The sequence below is a fragment of the Myotis nattereri genome, assembly GCF_964212035.1.
Source record: "Myotis nattereri genome assembly, chromosome: 3".
Lineage (NCBI taxonomy): Eukaryota > Metazoa > Chordata > Mammalia > Chiroptera > Vespertilionidae > Myotis > Myotis nattereri.
The window spans coordinates 180,514,354-180,533,790 of NC_138077.1; the positions used below are offsets into that span (position 1 = coordinate 180,514,354).

The 19,437-nt window shown below is 42.8% G+C and overlaps 1 protein-coding gene across 1 annotated transcript in view; it reads left to right on the forward strand.

The window, feature by feature from the left end:
- ORC1 (origin recognition complex subunit 1) overlaps positions 1-19,437 on the forward strand; it is a 31,498-nt gene that overhangs the window by 5,644 nt on the left and 6,417 nt on the right. The window contains exons 2-15 of the mRNA XM_081087122.1: positions 1,314-1,390; positions 2,078-2,177; positions 2,743-2,870; positions 5,203-5,381; positions 6,767-7,085; positions 9,786-10,149; positions 10,999-11,103; positions 11,689-11,884; positions 14,174-14,271; positions 14,833-14,934; positions 15,314-15,485; positions 16,046-16,153; positions 16,425-16,574; positions 17,246-17,365. Coding sequence (XP_080943248.1) covers positions 2,083-2,177; positions 2,743-2,870; positions 5,203-5,381; positions 6,767-7,085; positions 9,786-10,149; positions 10,999-11,103; positions 11,689-11,884; positions 14,174-14,271; positions 14,833-14,934; positions 15,314-15,485; positions 16,046-16,153; positions 16,425-16,574; positions 17,246-17,365 — 2,136 coding nt within the window. The 5' untranslated portion in view covers positions 1,314-1,390; positions 2,078-2,082. The remainder of the gene's footprint in view (positions 1-1,313; positions 1,391-2,077; positions 2,178-2,742; positions 2,871-5,202; positions 5,382-6,766; positions 7,086-9,785; positions 10,150-10,998; positions 11,104-11,688; positions 11,885-14,173; positions 14,272-14,832; positions 14,935-15,313; positions 15,486-16,045; positions 16,154-16,424; positions 16,575-17,245; positions 17,366-19,437) is intronic.

The following is a 19,437-nucleotide window of genomic DNA, read 5'->3' on the forward strand; positions in this document are numbered from 1 at the left end:
TTACCCCAGTTTTGTCAAATGTTAGCTTCATAAGAAAAGCATTGAATTTAGAGGAAAGGCTTGTTTTCCTTATTTATTTATTTATTTATTTATTTATTTATTTATTTTTGTTGTCAGTTACAGTTGATATTCAATATTATTTTATACTAGAGGCCCAGTGCACGAATTCTTGCACAGGTGGGGTCCCTCAGCCTGGCCAGCAATCAGGGCCAATAAGGGCCAGCTGGCCAGGGGGTAGGGACCGCGGGAGGTTGGCTGTGGGAGTGCACTGAACACCAGGGGGCAGCTCCTGCTTGAGCATATGCCCCCTGGTGGTCAGTGTGCATCATAGCCACTGGTCAACTGGTCATAATGGTCACTTAGGAATTTTATATATATAGATTAGTTTCAGGTGCAAAGCAGAGTAGTTAGACACTTATGTAAGATTTATTTTCTTGCGCTAACTGGTTTGGCTCAGTGGATAGAGCGTCGGCCTGCGGACGGACGGGTCCTGGGTTCGGTTCCGGTCAGGGGCATGTACCTTGGTTGCGGGCACATCCCCAGAGGCAGCTGATCAATGTTTCTCTCTCATCGATGTTTCTGGCTCTCTCCCTCTCCTTTCCTCTCTGTAAAAAATCAATAAAATATATATATTTTTTAAATATATTTTATTGATTTTTTACAGGGAGGAAGGGAGAGAGATAGAGAGTTAGAAACATCGATGAGAGAGGAACATCGATCAGCTGCCTCCTGTACATCCCCCACTGGGGAAGTGCCCACAACCCAGGTACATGCCCTTGACCGGAATCGAACCCGGGACCTCTCAGTCCGCAGGCTGACGCTCTATCCACTGAGCCAAACCGGTTTCGGCAATAAAATATATTTAAAAAAAAAAAAAAAAAAAAGATTTATTTTCTTCAGTGGGGGAAAAGGGAGACATATGTAATACTTTAAACAATAAAGAATTTTAAAAAATAATAATTTTTACATCATTACTATTTGGAGCATGTACATACACTATTTAAATTAATATTCACTTGTTAATACTACATATAGAAGTCCATTTCAACCTGAATATATTATTGAAATGATAATTATGATCACTATATATGTATCTATATTATACATATAAAATCATGTTTCTTCTCCAAAAATATTTATTTTCTTAATTATTTAAATGTAAGATAATGGGTTGGCATTATTATTAGGATAAATGGCAGTTTCCAAATTTTAAAGAAGATTAGCATATATGTTTGGATTTTTTGTTCACATTTTTGTTTTTGTCAATAAAAACATCTTTTATCATGTACTTTAATACAAGCATTTCTTTTCAGCTATTCAAAATACTTACATCCAGGACCTGTTAGCTACCCCCAAAAAAATACCCCTTACAACTGTCAGAGCAATACAGGTAAGTGACACTTTTTTTTTTCTTTAATGTAAGTGGAATAATATACTTAGTAAAACCCATTGCTATTCCCCCAAATGCCTCTTGAATGTTTTTGCCTCCATCTTTTGGAATCCCTCATTTCATTCCATTGTATCAATATATGCTCATTATTTAATATTCAGTTCAGAAAACCCATATAGGAAGCCCTTCCTCCCCAAATAGTCGCAAGACCCGGTCCTGTACTTACAGTAGTCTCTCTGCTCTTTCTCTTGATTCTTCACACTATTTTGTCCTTTGGTGCATTTATAGCTTATCCCTTTCTAGATTATAAGTGTTATAAAGATAAAACCAACCACTGTATCACTGTGTTTTAGTTTCAAGTTGTTAGCTGTTTCATGCCTATCACTGTACCTTGTACCTAGTAAGTACTTCTAAACATTTATAGTTCATTTCTTACATATTGAGCCTCCTATTTCCCTGGATAGAAAGAGATAAGCATAGAGCAAGACATACACAGATGATACTAAATGGCTTATGCTTGATCTTCATAGAGCTTTAACTTTTTCCTAAAAATGTTTTCTAAGTTTAAAATGTGTGAGAGTGTAGCTAGGGCAGAAAAGAAGGTTGAACTCATTGAAAGCGGGAATTGTGTCCTATAATCCATCAAAGTGTTGTGATGTTTACTCAGAGTTAGTGACTTTTACACAGGAGCCATGGCGTACTGCTCTACAAGGCTGAAGAGCAGACCGACTTATTCGTGGGTTGGCAGCCCATTGTTGGATCGAAAACTACACTACCAAACCTACAAGTGAGTGATTTGGTTGTCCTGGAAATATAACTTCTCCGGGATAAACTGTTAATAACTTGTATCCAGGCTGTTCTAGTTACTATATATTGAGGACTGAGGGACAGTAAATACGAATTGTTTGTAAGGAGAGGTTTTATTTGATGCAAGAAGATGGTAGCATAAATATAGCAGTTTAGTGATAAAAGAAGACGTCAGGTTAATAAAATGTGATATGCATGACATTGTCATTTAAGGTAGAGTCTATGTAATTCTGCATAACGGGGTAGGGTTAAATGTTACTATGTCCTCCCAGCCCTAGAGATCCATGATTAATTTGGTATTGTTATTGGGCAGCTTTTATGCCTTTGGAAGCCTTCGATAGAAGGTTGGGGGAAGTAGGGTTCATATTAAGGCTTCTGGATTAATCATTCATACCAAAACAATTCATTCAACCCATTTTGTCTACTCTTGCATAGAAATTGGTGAATTGTTTTTCCAGTAGGAGAATTGGTCAGCAGAGAGAACTATTTAGGGGATTTTCCAGTTGGAGAGCACTTTCCTAACATGTTTCCCTGTTACTTCCTAGAGAAATGAGTGTGACATCAAAAGGTTGTTCGACTGAGATTCGCATCCAAGTTGGACAGTTTGTGTTGGTTGAAGGGAATGATGATGAAAATCCGTATGTTGCTAAATTGATTGAGCTGTTTGAAGATGGTGAGTTTGGGATTGGGATGAAAACCATTCCTTGTCATGAATAATTGGGAAGTGCCAGGTGGTAGGGAAGGGGGACAGTTACTGAAGCCTCTGTTCACAGCAGCATATAAGGTGTGACCCCTAGATTCTGAAGTGGGATTACTTTAGCACTAGCTGTACCTTCTTCCATCAAGTGAACTTCCTTACTAGAGCAGTATTGGATAAAATGGGATGGGAGGTGGGGGGGCACTCAAGAATTTAGCTTTTTTTAAAAAAGTTTTTTAAAAAAAGTTAAAGCTCTTTTTTTCCCCCCATTATTTTTAGGAGTGGGTAAGAATAGCCATTAGGCTGGATTTTTGGAATGGAGTGAACGGATGAATTCAGGAAGAAGGGGGAAGAAAAAAATAGGTGATTTGCTTTTCGATAGGCATAAAGATTAGTAATGAATTTTGCAAATTCTTAATGAGAGAGAGGGTAGGTTGGATTAATATGAGTTGATGTTCAGTCAGTAAAACAAGAACACTTTAGTAGATGTTTTACCCAGAGGGACTTACGTTTAAGTGTTGAAAAACAAAAATAGTGTTTCCCAGAGATCAGTAAGTGCAGAAAGCCACTTCTGCCCCTAAAAATGGTAGAGCAAAAGGGAAAGTAGTGCTAACCAGAGCCTGCAAGTCCACACTCACTGCTTCTGCTGATTGTCTGAGCTTTAACCCTCAGCAAAGCAGATAAGAGCACAGAAAGGTGGGAATGGGGCAGAACTCCAAAAGGAGGATTAAGAAGAATTTGAAACTACACAAAACTGCCTCTTCCAAGAGGAATTAGAGTTAATCCTGTGGCAATTTGGATGCCTAAAATAAAGGAACTGATAGAGTGAATGGATAAAGATGTTTTTACTAGTACATTACCTACATAGGAAGGATATTTGAGAGTATGGAGGAAAACCTCATCAAACTAATATCCACTAGGGCAGTGGTCGGCAAACTCATTAGTCAACAGAGCCAAATATCAATAGTACAACAATTGAAATTTCTTTTGAGAGCCAAATTTTTTAAACTTAAGCTATATAGGAAGGTACATTGTTATTAACTTAATTGGGGTACTCCTAAGCTGGCCTTTGCTAAAAACGTCCTCAATCTGATTGAGGTAGGTTCGCTGAGGTCGACCCCTTCCAACTCTCCCATCCACACTCGTCTTGTATACTTGTTTTGTCTATCTCCTTTCATTCATCCTCTCTGTATGTCCAAACCATCTCAACATACCTTTCTCAATCCTCGACACTACATCTTCTTTCACTCCACAACGTTCCCTAAAATTAACTTAATAAACTTTACTTTTGTCACCCGTGTGCGCGATTTGCGGACGCGACTAACACTAACTACTGCACATGAGACTGCTGACCGATTGGCTCACTCAACGCGTGCATGAATCGTGCGCCTCCCCTGCGCCCACGTCTCCCGTCGCCCGACTGACTGACACCCCCACTTCTAACACCACTTCTTCAGAATAGACTCGACCAGGCCGAAAACCGACTTCTGTGCATGGGCCACGAAGTTTTAACTGCACTGTACATGCGTGCCCGCACATGGTATTTTGTGGAAGAGCCACACTCAAGGGGCCAAAGAGCCGCGTATGGCTCCCGAGCCGCGGTTTGCCGACCACTGCACTAGGGGGAGCACCTCAGCAGTATGGACTTCAGTATTTGAAGTATAGGCCCTGTGTGCAGATTTTAGAATCCTTGTGTGGTGCTTTAGTCTTTCTCTGAAGAGAGCAAAGAAAGAGAAGAGGTGATGATGGTGATGGCACTAGAGTGTATGTGCTTTTATTTGGAGCAATGCTGGTATGCAGTAATGTTAATGGTGTCATACAGTGACAACACTGAAGATTGCAAGCACATGTTTGCCGGAAGTCATTTCAGTGGCTGATACTCTGATTCTTGCCAGGATTTTTGCTTTTCTACTGTTTGATGGCTTCTTTATAAGCATTGATTTATAAGGTTTGTTCAGTGCCCTTGATTAGAATTGCTCCTCTCAAATGCCTTTAGTAACTTTTTTGATGACTGACAGTCACAATTAGGAAGTGGTGGAGCAAAGAGAAGAACATGGGTGCGGGGTTGAGTCAAATTGCTGCTGGTTGGCCTTGTGACCATTGAAAAATCATTTAAGGTCCCTGTAACTCGATTACTTTGCCTATGTAAGGGAGATAGCCATAGTCCCTACCTTGTAGGGTTTTTGTGAGGGTTAAAAATAATACGTTAATCGAGTATCATCAAGTACTTAGCACAGTGTCTGACACAGATGAAGTGCTTAATAAAATGTTCTGGCATTTTCTTAACCTTTCCACCTATCCCTCCTAGTTTCTGAACCTTATTGCAAGAAACGTGCTCGAGTACAGTGGTTTATCCGATTCTGTGAAATTTCTGTCAGTAAACAGCATTTGCTGGGTCGGAAGCCTGATGTGCAGGAAATATTCTGGTATGATTACCCTGCCTGTAACAGCAACATTGATGCCGAGACCATCTCTGGCCCTGTGCAGGTAGGTGAAGCCTTGATTTTCACTTCTATCTTGAAGCTTATGTCTGTCTGCCTCCTAAACTGCATGGCCTTAAAGGTATTACTGACTGATTTACCCCACGGAAATGAATTTTTTGCTGTTTGTCATCTTCTCTGCTTGTCTGTCTACTTCATCGTAACAGATACTTATTGAGCTCACTTACCATGTGTTAGGAGCCTCCTGGAGGGAGTGACCTGAGGGATGAGCAGGAATTAGCAAATGTACTGCAGTGGGAAATTGTGTTTAGCTATGATTGTGGTAGGCATGAAGCATTGCGAGGCTGAATACATTTGCTTAAGTGAGGACTTCACCTTCAATAAAGCAGTACGAAGAGTGCTGATCACTGCAGGCAAATTGTGTTATGGGACTTTATGATAAATCAGGTTCCGATGAACTATAGTCTGAACTGAGACACTAGTTCAGAGACTAAGATATGGGTTATTCCTCAAGCTACCTCAGGCCCAAAATGAGATTAGATCATAGTGTGAGTTGTGGTCTCATGGTGAGTAGGTGGGTGATTTAATGGTACTGCAGAGGGACTTCGGTCTGGCATGGCTATAGTCACATGTTTCTAATCTGGGCCAGAGTGAAGGAGTGAAAGGCAGATGTATAAGCTGACACAGCAAGATAGGTATATTTGGAAGGGCAGAGAGGGAGGAGTGTGTTTAGGGAGGAGCACTATGGTGAGAATGAGCAGGACTGTGACAAGCCAAGCTGGACTAATGATGGAAGGCCATTTTGAAGAGTATTGAGCACTCAGGAGGTAAAATGAGTGCAGATTTGAGAAGGCATTGAAACTCAGTTTATTTATTTTTTTATTTTTTTTTAAATATATTTTATTGATTTTTTACAGAGAGGAAGGGAGAGAGATAGAGCGTTAGAAACATCGATGAGAGAGAAACATCGATTAGCTGCCTCCTGCACACCTCCTACTGGGGATGTGCCTGCAACCAAGGTACATGCCCTTGACCGGAATCGAACCTGGGACCTTTCAGTCCACAGGCCGACGCTCTATCCACTGAGCCAAACCGGTTAGGACTGAAACTCAGTTTAAGTAATCTGATCTTGCTATAGTGGGCAGCCATTATAGACTACTGAGCAGTGGAGCGTGCTTAGAGATGTTTTTGTGGGGAAATTTGGCATGGCTGAATAGCATGACCTGGAAAAGAAACCAGCATAGAGTGTGGATGTCAGCGAGGAGGAGTCTGGAAATATGCTATGCCTTGGCTGTGCCTCTTTAGTTTGGAAGAGGAACGTTCCAGAGAAGGATGCAGACTTCAGTGCTTTTTGATTACAGTCATCGTGGAGCATTCCTTGGCTATTTTGGTCCTCATTTCTTCCTATTCACCTTTACTTTCCAAATTCAGGTAGTAGCTTTAGCCCCAGATGAAGTGTTACCTTCAGCTCTGAAAAATGAGAAGACGTTCTTTGTGAAACTGTCTTGGAATGAGGAGAACTTCAAACCACTATCCCCAGAATTGTTTGCAGAGTTGAATAAGCTACAAGAAGGCAGTCCTAGAGGCCAGAAGCCCATGAAAACCAAGAATAGCAGCATAGGCAGCCCTTCTTGGACCACGGCAAAGCATGGTGTCAAAAGGATTGAATTGAGGCACTCAACCTCCAAATCTCACCAAATTCCTACCCATCTTGTTACCCCAAGGGCAAGGAAGAGGCTGGAGCTTGGAAGTAAGTGTGGAATGGATCACAGTGGGCAGTTGAGGCCAAAGGAATAAGATAATAATTCATTCTACAATATTAAGTTCGTGCAGCAGTGGGCCAGGTACTGATCGGACACATGTTGAAATATACATCGTATAAAATTTACCATTTTAATCTATTAAGTGCACAGTTTAGTGGCATTAAATAGATTCACATTGTTGTACAACCATCACCATCATCTTCTAACCATTAAACAGTAACTCTTAATTCCCCCATCCAAGTGGAATCATACAGTATTTGTCTTTTTCTGACTGGTTAAGTTAACATAAAGTCCTCAGGGAATATCCACATTGTATCATGTGTCAAAATTTCCTGTATTTTTAATGCTGAAATGATATGCCATGGTATGTATGTGCATATCACATTGTATTTACCCATTCATCTGTGAATGGACATTTGGGTTGCTTCTACCTTTTGGCTGTTGTGACTAATGCTGCTATGAGTACAGGTATATAAATATCTACTTAAGTCCCTGCTTTCGTTTTGGGTATATACCCAGAAGTGGAATTTCTGGATTGTATAGTAATTCCGTTTTGAGAAATCACCATACTGTTTTCCATAGCAGCTGTACCATTTTACATTCTCACCCACAGTGTACAAGGATTCCAATTTCTCTACCTCCTTCCCAACACTTGTTATTTTTGTTTTGGATAGTAGCCATCCTAATAGGTGTGAGGTTGGTATGCCATTGTTGTATTTTTCTGTGATTAGTGATACTGAGCTCTGTAAATGAGTTTCACAATAAATCGATGAACAAAATAGATCCAGAGACATAGAAGCATGGAACAGACTTCAGAATCTCAGAGGGAAGGTGGGTGGGAGGTGGGAAGAGATCAACCAAAGAACTTGTATGCATAACCCATGGACACAGACAATAGGGTGGTGAAGGCCTGGGGTAGGGGTCCAGGGATGGGCTAGAAGGGGTCAATGGGAGGAAAAGGAGGAACATATGTAATACTTTCAGCAATAAAGATTTAAAAATAATAACAAATGAGCTCTTCAAGATCTGCTACTAAGGTGACACTGCCTTTTAGATCCCTAGTACAAGAGCTAAAAGACATACATTCTTGAAATCATACTGATATTTCTAGTCTATACATAACAGGGCTCTTTCCCTTCTTCCCACAGTCCATGATAGTATCACCTTCTTTAGGGAGAAGAGCCCTGACTCCCAGGAGCAAGCCTAATACACACGGAAGAGTCTCACAATAGCTATACCAATACTACTACTGGCAGTAAACTTAATCAAGTGAAAGTTAAAATTTTATTTGCATTGCTCTATGCCTTTAGAATGTATTCCATTGATGAAGTAAAGTTGGTTACATTTTTTCTTCTGATATTTATATTATAGGTGAAATAGAGTTAGGTTATTTTATTTCTGTTCATGTTCAAAGACCTGTAAGATCTGGCCTTTTCTTTCATGCCCTATCTTTTTTTTTTTTTTTTTTTTTTTTTTTTACAGAGAGGAAGGGAGAGGGATAGAGAGTCAGAAACATCGATGAGAAACATCGATCAGCTGCCTCCTGCACATTCCCTACTGGGTCTGTGCCCGCAACTAAGGTACATGCCCTTGACCGGAATCGAACTTGGGACCCTTGAGTCCGCAGGCCGACGCTCTATCCATTGATCATGCCCTATCTTTATTAGCCATGTTCATTAGCACTTACGTGCTTTAGAACAATTATTTTACTTCATATCATAGACACCCATGTATATCATCTACCCTGTTAGACTGGAGTGTCTTGTGACTGGGGACCAGGATTGTCTCATTCAATTTTTGTTTCCCCCAAGCACCTGGCACATACCGTGCCATTTTAACAGCTCAATTGATACCTGTGAATGAATGTCAGGTTCATGGTGCTTGCAGTCATGGTGAGAGAGGAGCAAATCTTAATGTGGTCCCGTGTATTCACTGAACCCAACTGGTTGCCCCCAGGGATCCAACTTCTCTCTATTGGTAGACTTAATCTGAGCTAAGAAAAATCTAGGCGTTGGTGTTAGTCAACAGAGCCACTGGTATAAGTTTTTTCTTTTTTCCCCAATCTTTAATTTCTTTATTGACTAAGGTATTACATATGTGACCTCATTCCCCCCATAAGCCTCCCCTCCCCCCACTCATGCCCTCACCCCCCCTGTTGTCTGTGTCCATTGGCTGGGCCTATATGCATGCATACAAGTCCTTTGGTTGATCTCTCCTTACCCCCACCCTCCTCTACTTTCCCTCTGAGGTTTGACAGTCTGATCACTGCTTCTCTGTCTCTGGATCTGTCCCTGTTCATCAGCCTATGTTGTTCACTATTCCACAAATGAGTGAGATCATGTGGTATTTATTGGTATAAGTTTTTCAAATGCTGTTTGTTGAATGAGGCTGAGGATGTGCAGTGATCTGGTAGATTTCTTCAGAGAAATCCAATTAAACATTTACCTACAAAAGCTGACTTAATAGTTGACTTATGGTTCTAACTAGGAAAATCACCCACAGAATTTAGGAGATTAAAAATAATATAGCTACCTGACCTGGGAGGGGAAACGCATGAGATAATTCAAAATATGGAGAACTCATGTCTCTGTATGACTTCAGTGGATGAATTTAGCTATAATGAGATTGGGGGTGTGTAAGGGCTAGTTAGAAAATTCACACTTTGTGGTGATTTCTCTTGGGCCTAGGTTTCCCTGTGACACCTCACACTAGGATTTCCCAGCAGACTTCTCAGGTGTCTTTGGAGTCTCCCAGAAGGACTAAACGGAAAGTGGCCTCTGAGATCACCTCACCTTCTAAGAGGTCTCAGCCTGATGGACTCCAGACCTCATCTCCAGCTCTGAAAGCCCCAGAGAAAACGGGGGAGAGGCGACGCTCCTGTGCTGAGCAAGACAAGGCTTCACATGAACGTCCCATGATCCTGAGAACCCGGGTCCCAGCTTTGAAAACCACAGAGATTAGTCAGGAAATAACACTTGACCCTTTAAGAGGGGGAAAGAGAAGCTCCATGGTGCCTTCTGTGGTTCTGAAACCACAAAAGATAAAAAAGAGGTGAGGGGGACGTTACCCTTCCTTCCAGAGCAAATCCAGACGGTTCACATGATGTGAAATGTGTTGATCACAGTCCATAAAGTTAGAGCAGTGGGTTGCAAGTCTGAATGTGTCAGAATCACCTGGAGGTTTTCCAAAACACAGGTTTCTGAGCCTCTTTCCAGGAATAGGGAATTAATCTCCAAATGTCAGGCCTAAGAATCTGCAATTTTGAAATGATCTGGATGATTCTGGTATAATCAGATGCCCTTTGGGGATCACTGCTTCAGAAGATAACTTCCTAACCTGAATTGCTTCATAGTCATGGATTTCATTACTTGCCATATTTTAACAGCCATTTTTTTAGTTTATAAAATACAACACTGGAAACCATTCTCAAATACATGTAGATAATGCATCTAGAACAAAGTTTACATTTTGGCACTAGGCGGTGTTTGTACATAATGGACTGCACAAATAATGTGAGGAGCCAGAAATTACACATTTCAGTGTTTCCTGCTCAGAAATTCCAGCATCCAGCTCATCATAGGTTTGCTTGATAAATGTTTTGTATTTAATATATAGCTGCATTTCTGCAGGGTAGATTGTAAAGTTATAAATATGTCAGAAAGAAAAAAGGACAAGATACTGTGCCTGAGGTTAGTATATTTTGGTCTCTAGTTGAATGGTGAGTCTTATTTAAATAATAAGCTTTAAGCAAACTTTTTTCTCTGGGTTTTAGTCAATTACAAACTTTTTAGCAAAGTGATTAGTTCCTGCAAAAGAAATAGGAGCAAGTCAGGCCACCTGACTCTCCTCTAGAGCCTGCTGCTGATCCCCAACGCCTGAAACTGCTGTGACACCTTGCAGGGAGGCACAGACACCAGACGCTCAGGATGAAGCCACCTCCACTCCCCATCGTATCCGCAGAAAGAGTTCTCTCTTGACTTTGAATCGGATCAGGCAGCAGCTTCGGTAAGAGTGCTCCTTGGCAGGCAGAAGTACGTTGGTCACTGCCATCTGTGGTGTCTATAATCTTATTCCACTTCTTAAAGCCTCTCACAGTTCTTATTTGTTATTTGCTATTCCATTGAAATTCACCTTTTTACCTAGTATGTCTGGAATTGTGTCAGTTTACATAAATGTCAGTTAGAAAGGCGCCAGAAATGCTGTTCTGGGCGTAGGTGGCTCTCGGGGCCTCATAATCACACCTGGCAAGACTGTTAGAGGGATGCCTATAAGCATGAGCTTTGATTCTGATGCTCTTGAATGTGCAGCTGAGCTTTGTCATTTACTGTCTGTATAACCTTGGGAAGGTTACATAACCTTTCTAAGCCTCAGTTTCTTCATCTATAAAAATGGGAATAATAATATACAGGTCACAAAATAATATAAAGAAAGCCCTTACCAGAGTACCTCAGTAGCAAGCAAGTGGAGCACATCTTATACTGCTCGCCACAGCAGACACTCTTCAACACCTCTAATCCACACTAACCTGTTAGGGTGCCTCTGATTTAGACTTCAAACACTGAATATCAGAAAATTTGTCCCACCATTCAGGTTTTTAGATGATAGCAAAAATGACAAAGAAGAGGAAGAATTTCTGCCTGCAGCAGAGATTGCAGACTCGGACAGTGAGGAGGAAGAGGCTTCGACACCATCCGTTCCAAGGAAAACACGCAGTTGTGTGTCCAGGAACCTACACTCTTCCACGAAGTCGTCCTTACACACCCCCTCCAAGACACCAAAGAAAACCGTAAGGTTCTTTTAGCTTTATTTTCCAGTGAAGCATCTCTCAGTTTAAAATGTGATGGCCGATATCACACTATTATTAGTAATAGTTGGGTTCTGAGTACAGGTCTGTTGTATTGAAAGCTATTACACTTGGAATATTCATGAACCCTAGGGCTGAAAATGAATCCAGAATTAGGGGTGGGGAACCTTTTTTCCACCAAGGGCCATTTGGATATTTATAACATCATTCGAGGGCTATACAAAATTATGAACTTAAAAACTAGCCTGCTATGTTTGGTCAAACATTTAATTAACTCACCCCTAATGTCTTGGCAGGGCCAGACCAAATGATTTCCTGGGCCTTCTATGGCCCACCAGCTGGACATTCCCCACCTATGCAGTAGATAGTGATTTTTGAGTTCCCTTTAAAATTCAAAACCAAAGGGCCAAGAGCCGAACTTCCAGAGGGAAGGGCAAGAACTGGCACTTGATCTTTGCATTTCCCACAAAACCCAGTAGAGCTTTGAGTGTAATCAGTGCTCAGTGGGTATTGAATCAGGGCTGCTGAGCCGTGTTGTCTTACTCTGAGACAGGCCAGTAAGCCAGGACGAGTGGAATAGAGAAATTGAGACGGACAGCTGAACAAACTGGCCCAGCAATTTACAGCCAGACACAGAAGGTCACCTCCCTAGAGATCATGTCTAGGCCTCAGTTGTATTTAAGCTCCAGGCCCAGAAAAGCAGCAAACCCAGGTAGGCAATGCCAGGAGCAGCTGCATTAACTAATGATCCTTGCCCTGGCACCTACCAATCAATAGAGATCATGAACTTGAAAGGGCACACCAGGAAAACTAATTACTATTCTGCCGAGACCTCCCCTGATTCCTGCCTGCAAGAGAGAGATAAAAGCCTCAAAACAAAGGACCCAACACATGCTCTCCCTCTGGAGAGCAACCCGTGCCATTTCCTTCCCCCTGTTCTCCCACATCTGTGCATCCCCAAACTCTAAGGGACCCATGAGACTTGCAACCAGGGGAGCAATGGGCAGTGGCAGCTGTCCCGGGCTAACCCCCTGAACCTGTCTCCAAGGGCCCCTTTTCTCTGACTTCCCAGAGAGCTAACGCAGCCCAGCCTAGGCTCTTCTGTTGCTTCTACTTTGCTAAACCCTTCCTTGTTTTACTGTCCCCGGCCCTAATAAATGTACCCTCATAGTCACCTGGACTCGTGTCGTGAAATTTTTCCTGCACGAAGTCAAGAACCTACACACTACCTACTGGCTGGTTGTAGGCAGACCTGCTCAGGGTCCAGTCACTTGTCCGGTAACAGTGTCACTTGATACACCTGAGAAACAAGGAGTTCTACTCAGGTATTGGTAAGGAGTGTGTAACTGGAAGAGAATAATGATGTCTCTTCTGCTTCCTATGGAACTTTAACAAAGAGTCTTCCCATGTTCAGATGTGTATTAATGTTATGGCGACCTTCGGAGAGAGCCTTAGAGCAGGAGTCTTTGACCATTGTTCTTTGGAAGACCTCCATGGAAGGAAATACAATAGATAACTTTTAGATGGGAGGCGATCTTACCTGGAATTCTTTTTTATGCAAATAGTTCACCTACCTTCTGGTTTGATTGCATCTCCTGGGTCCCACCGAGAAGAAGAGATATCATATCGGGTGTGAGGGCATCTTTAGCATAATAAAAAAGACCGGAAATCTACCAAATTCTTGATACATTCTTTTTATTTATTAATTACTAGTAAATTGATTGGGGTGACATTTTGATACATTCTGAGCAAGGTTTTTTTACTCCGTTCCTGTTTTCTCCAAAGTTATTAGGTGTTAAGCCGGTAAACAAGGTCTAACCATGTTTTCAAACCAATCTATAGGAGGATCCTCTGAATCAAACCCAGTTTATGCCTCCCACTCAACCCTATGTTTGGGCAGGGTAGTTGAGATTTCTTTATAATTTCTTACCTTTTTTTTAAAGTAATATTTTACTTTTAAATAGTGTTTAATCCGTATTTTCATTTATTCTTTCCCCAGATTGACAGTGTTTTCAAATCCTAATACTGTGTGTAAATTGGAAAAAAGAAATTGTGTTTGGACTATGAACAAAGTGTATGTGTGATGTGAGGAGAGGGAGAGAATCATGGTATTTTATACATAAAAGAACTAAGAAATACACCACCTCTCTTCTTTTTAGCAAGTCATCGGGAATCAGATTTGCTAATGTGTCCTGGACAGTGTTTTGCTTTGTTGTTGGTGTGTGTGTGTGTGGTTTTTTTCTGAAATACGTTCTCTCTTTCTGAATATAGCCCAAGCCTAGAATGCCACATTCTGCCACTCCCCAGATCCGCAGCCGAAACCTGGCTGTCCGGGGCCCTGCCAGCGTGCTAGAGGAGGCGCGGCTAAGGTACCCCTGCTCATGGGCCCCTTTCAGATAGGAGGAGAGGGACCTCTGCTTTCATTCACGGGAAACAGGAGTAATAATAGAGTAAAATGAACGTGTGTGTTCAGAGAGAAGAAACCTCTCCCGTAGGGTCTGGGTTAGCTAATGCAGACTGGTTCTAGGAGTCACCTTCTAGTCTACTGCCATCCTTTTCTCAGGGATGGAGGTGATTAGTCAGGACACTCCTTCTCAAGTGTCACACTCTTTAGAACTGTGTCGGGACTTTAAAAAAATATACAAGCCTGCATCCTTCCAGAAATCAACCGAATCACAATCTCTTGTGGGATGAGGTTCAGCCATGTGATTTGGGGAAAGCTTCCCAGGTGACGTGTACCTTTGGTTAGCACCACTGAGTTAGTGGTTTGGGGGGAGAACGGGATTATGCAACTACATGAAGAGATTTGAGAATGAAGACATTCCCTTGGGTTTGTGATTAAGGTTTTATGTAGAAACTAGATAAGTCTTTCAATTTATTATTGAGTAGATGGTGAAATGCTTCTAAAATCCTCCTTTTCCCTTATTTAGTCTGCATGTTTCTGCTGTACCTGACTCTCTTCCCTGTCGGGAAAAGGAATTCCAAGATATCTACAACTTTGTGGAAAGCAAACTCCTTGATCATACTGGAGGGTGAGTCATGCTGAGCCAGGTAGGATGGTCGGGGGAGAAGGCTCCTGCTGATATACCCCTCAGGTGTCAGAGATCGGCCAGATGGTCTTTGCCCCATGTCAGGAGAACAGGGAAAAGCCTAAAGCTTCTAATGCAGCTTTTTGTTGTCGAAGTTATTCTGTAGGAATAGGAATTCTGTTTTTCAAAGAAAAATGGCACTGCCATTGCTTGTGGAATGAATGATTCTATGGAAACAGGCCCTGCTCTAATCAGGGGTCCCTACTGCCCCCACCTCCACATTTCAGGGCTCTTGGTCCTTCCTTCAGCAGACATTTGCTCACTCCTAACTGGTGAGGCAGCTGGCACAGACCTAACCCTCACACCTTCCCTTCCTGCCTAGGTGCATGTATATCTCTGGGGTACCTGGGACCGGGAAGACTGCCACTGTACACGAGGTAATACACTGTCTGCAGCAGGCGGCCCAAGCAAATGATGTTCCTCCCTTTCAATACATTGAAGTCAATGGCATGAAACTGACAGAGCCCCACCAAGTCTACGTGCAGATCTTGCAGGTAAGCAAAGCAGTTTGGGCTTTTTGGGAAATACAGTCTTGGTGGCACATGAAAAGAAAAAGGTTTACTTCATTTTGTGCATATTACATGTTTTCAACATGCCAGGCATTGCTCTTTGAGTAGAGATAGCAAGAGCAAAGGCAGAATTCCTACCAACAGGGACCTTAACGTCTAGGAGCTCGTTATGAAATGTTGGAAGCTAGTACTGACTGTCATGGTGAAAGCCATTTGCACACAGGAGGCAGTGTGGCGGACTAGAAAAGGGTTGGAGGTAGGCGCAAGTTTGCACCTCACTCTTGGTTCATTAGCTGTTCTCTTGTAACAGATAATGTCCAGTTACAGAGTTAGGAAGTAATGATTTTGGAGGGTCTTCTGGGACTAGTCTGTGGTTCATTTGCATTTCAGTCATACAGACTTTATCTTCTGTCTTGGTGCCTTCCAAGTTTAGGGTAGAAGGCAGAGCATAGGATTCTGAAATCCTCAGACTAAATAGCTTCCTCTGTTTGTGGATTTAACTTTAAGCCCTTAGAGTTCACCATACCTGTTTTCCCCCAATGCAGAAGATGACAGGCCAAAAGGCAACAGCTAACCATGCAGCCGAACTGCTGGCAAAGCGATTTCGCACCCAAGGGTCCTCTCAGGAAACCACCGTGCTGCTTGTGGATGAGGTAAGGAGGTGCCCACAGGAGGACTGGGAAAGAAGCCACGTGGTTGTTGACCGAGATGTTTGGGGAGCAAGTACTGGGCAGGACGGAAGGTTTGGCTCCTTCCTTCATCTAAGCCTGTTTGGTGGCAAGTGGCACGTGCCCACTGATTGCCTTGCTGCTCTGCCGATGTGCCCTGAGAAGCGCATGCAGCTAAAGCAGTGGTGACAGGTCTCACTCTGGGCCCTGGCGTGGTCTCTGTAGTTGACCCTGCATCTCTCCATTTCCCTGGCAGCTTGACCTTCTGTGGACTCAGAAACAAGATGTAATGTACAATCTCTTTGACTGGCCCACTCACAAGGAGGCCCAGCTTGTGGTCCTGACCATTGCCAACACGATGGACCTGCCCGAGCGCATCATGATGAACCGGGTGTCAAGCCGACTGGTAGGTTTTGGGGCCGTTCTCAAGTTGTTCTTACAGATCCAGAAGCTGTGCTAAGGAGTCCTGCAAATGAATACATAGGACACTAAAATAAATGGGAAAAGTACGAAATGTGGATTCTAAAATTCTTCTCATTTTAAGTTGGAATTAAACATATCGCCACTGCATGTGAAAACACATCTCGATGTTCTGCTGCCTGTGCACTGTTAAACTGCAGAGCCCTGGAGGTTTAATTATATTTAAAATGTATTTAAGCATTTTCCCTTGCCAGGCAGTGTTAGATGGGTAGAGTGTAGCAGTGAGCAAGGTGGATGCAGTCTCTGCCCTTGTGGACCCCTGGTTCAGCCTGAACCACAGGTACTTCAAAGCATGGCAAGTGAGACCAGGCGCTGTGCCTGCACAGATCATAGAACCAAAGATCCTCCCATCCACTCTCATCGGAGCACCTCTACTTTTCTCTACTTCTTAATGATTCTGACAGAATAAAAGGATATTTTAAACTAAATGAAAAGTAGTTTGAGAACTACCATTGTCAGTAACGAAGAGCTGGAAGCAGTGGGAGTCCCAGCATGAAATCTGCACACTGTTATGGATTTGGGGACTGAATTAACTTTCCACCAGGGCTATCAGAGGGCAATCCATGAACTTGTTTCTCTGTCATCCTGGCTCCCCAGGGTTTCACCAGGATGTCCTTCCAGCCCTACACTTACAGGCAGCTGCAGCAGATCCTAATGTCCCGACTCAAACACTTAAAGGCCTTTGAGGATGATGCCATCCAGCTGGTTGCCAGGAAGGTAAGTCACCGTCGGGAGGCCTAGCTGTACCTACAAAACATGGTAATTCTTTGCTGAGCACCTATTGGTGTAAGGTCCTGTGCTGGGTGCTCTGGGGAATGAAGAGAAATTTAGGAAGTCTTGTAAAAAATACAAACGTAGAAATGAAGTCCTGAAAAATTCCTGAAATCTTACTGTATGATAGGGGGCTATGACTATGGTGGGCTTAATCAGTTAAAACGAAAATTAATTGATTCAGGAAGCAGACAGCTTTGTATAATGAAAGGAGCAGAATAGTTAGACAGACAAACCTGCTTTGAATTCTGGCTCTAACACTTAATAGGCATGTGGAAGGTTATAGGAAAGTTACTTTAAAACTTCCTGAGCCTCAGTTTACTTCTCTGAAAAATGGTAATAATACTAGCTACCTCATGGGGTCATTGTGAGAATGAAATTCAACCATGTCCATAAGGTGCCTGTAAGATTGGAGTCGCTCCAGGAAATGGACGCAGCCAGCAAGAGGGGAGTTTATTAGAGGGAATGGGGAGTAAGTAGCTCAGGACTCAGCCTCCGCTGTCCTTGGGGTTGAATTTTACGCACAAAAACCCCAAGGAGTGGAGGCGGGGCGGTGGAGTTCGTTGTCCTTCAGACCGATCAGTGCTGTTGTTATCGTTGGTCTGCTGTCTCGCCCTCCATGTGGCTGCCTCCTATTGAGCCAGATAGGGTGACCACTGGCTCTTCCACGAAATAAGCCTGGGGCCACTTTCTCACTCAGGACTTTCTAGTCCGCCTGAGCCAGATGTCCTCTGCTGGCCTGTCAGTGTCTAGCAAGGTGCATGCTCCATGGTAGGTATAAAATTTGGACTACATTCAAGCGTGTCAAACTCGGGGCTCATGGGCCACAGGCCTCGTTTACGTCCTCCAGGCTCACTGGGAGAATGCCAAACGAGATTCCACTAAGACTTATCTGAGGCTACTGAAGAATAAAGTGGGTTAAATATCTCACTCAAGCTGAACACAAGAAACCACCCATCCACTGTATTTCAGCACTTAAAAGATTTGTAAATGTATTTCTAGTGTCTTGCCTGGGAGGGTGTGAACTCTGAATGCCTATACCAGCAGCACATGTCTGCAACACCTGCTCAGAACTGCTACTTACTGTGTTAGGTTCTGGGGTCAGATTAGCCAGGTGGATGCTCGACTCCAGGCTTCACTTTCTAAGAGAGATCCCCCAAGTTACCAAGTGATCCTCTGTTGGGTAGAGTTTTCACTTCCATCATGCAAATTCTAAAAGCTTATGTTTTTCCTCCAAATGGTCCTTTTTTATGCCTATTTAGGTTATCTTCTTCTTTTTCCTCCAAGGTGCTTGTCTGTTTATCCTGCACTGTTCCTTCCCTCAGATGTCTTGGTTGTCCACTTAGGTATAAGAATGGAGGCTACAAAGCTTAATGGGAGCTCAGAGCACTTGAGTAAGCTTCACTGGGAGAGTCTGATGGGCCAATTTCCATATCTTTAGTTGTTTTCATTGGGATGGTCAGATTTCCTGTAGTTGGCTTCCTGTGTCCTGCCTGGAGGGCAGTATGGGGTGGGGTAGGCGGGCTGGAGTCAGAGTTCAGGATGCAAATGGTTAGGGACATCCCCTCCCCTCTGACAATTCCTGGTGTCCTGGCCTAGAGACTTTGTTTATTTTTTTTATTTTTTTTATTGATTTTTTACAGAGAGGAAGGGAGAGGGACAGAGAGTTAGAAACATTGATGAGAGAGAAACATCAATCAGCTGCCTCCTGCACACCCCCTACTGGGGATGTGCCTGCAACCAAGGTACATGCCATTGATCGGAATCGAACCTGGGACCCTTGAGTCCGCAGGCCGACACTCTATCCACTGAGCCAAACCGGTTAGGGCTGTTTATTCTTGTTTGAGAATAAATCTTGGGTCTTCTGCCATGGTATAAGAGGGAACATCTCCAGGGCAAAGAATTTTATGGAAACAGTACAAATTAACAAGGCACAAAATTTTCTCAGAGCCCTAAACTCTTCCTCCCCAAAGTGGCCCTAATGTTCATCCAACAGCACGAAATGGGAGAGGATCTAG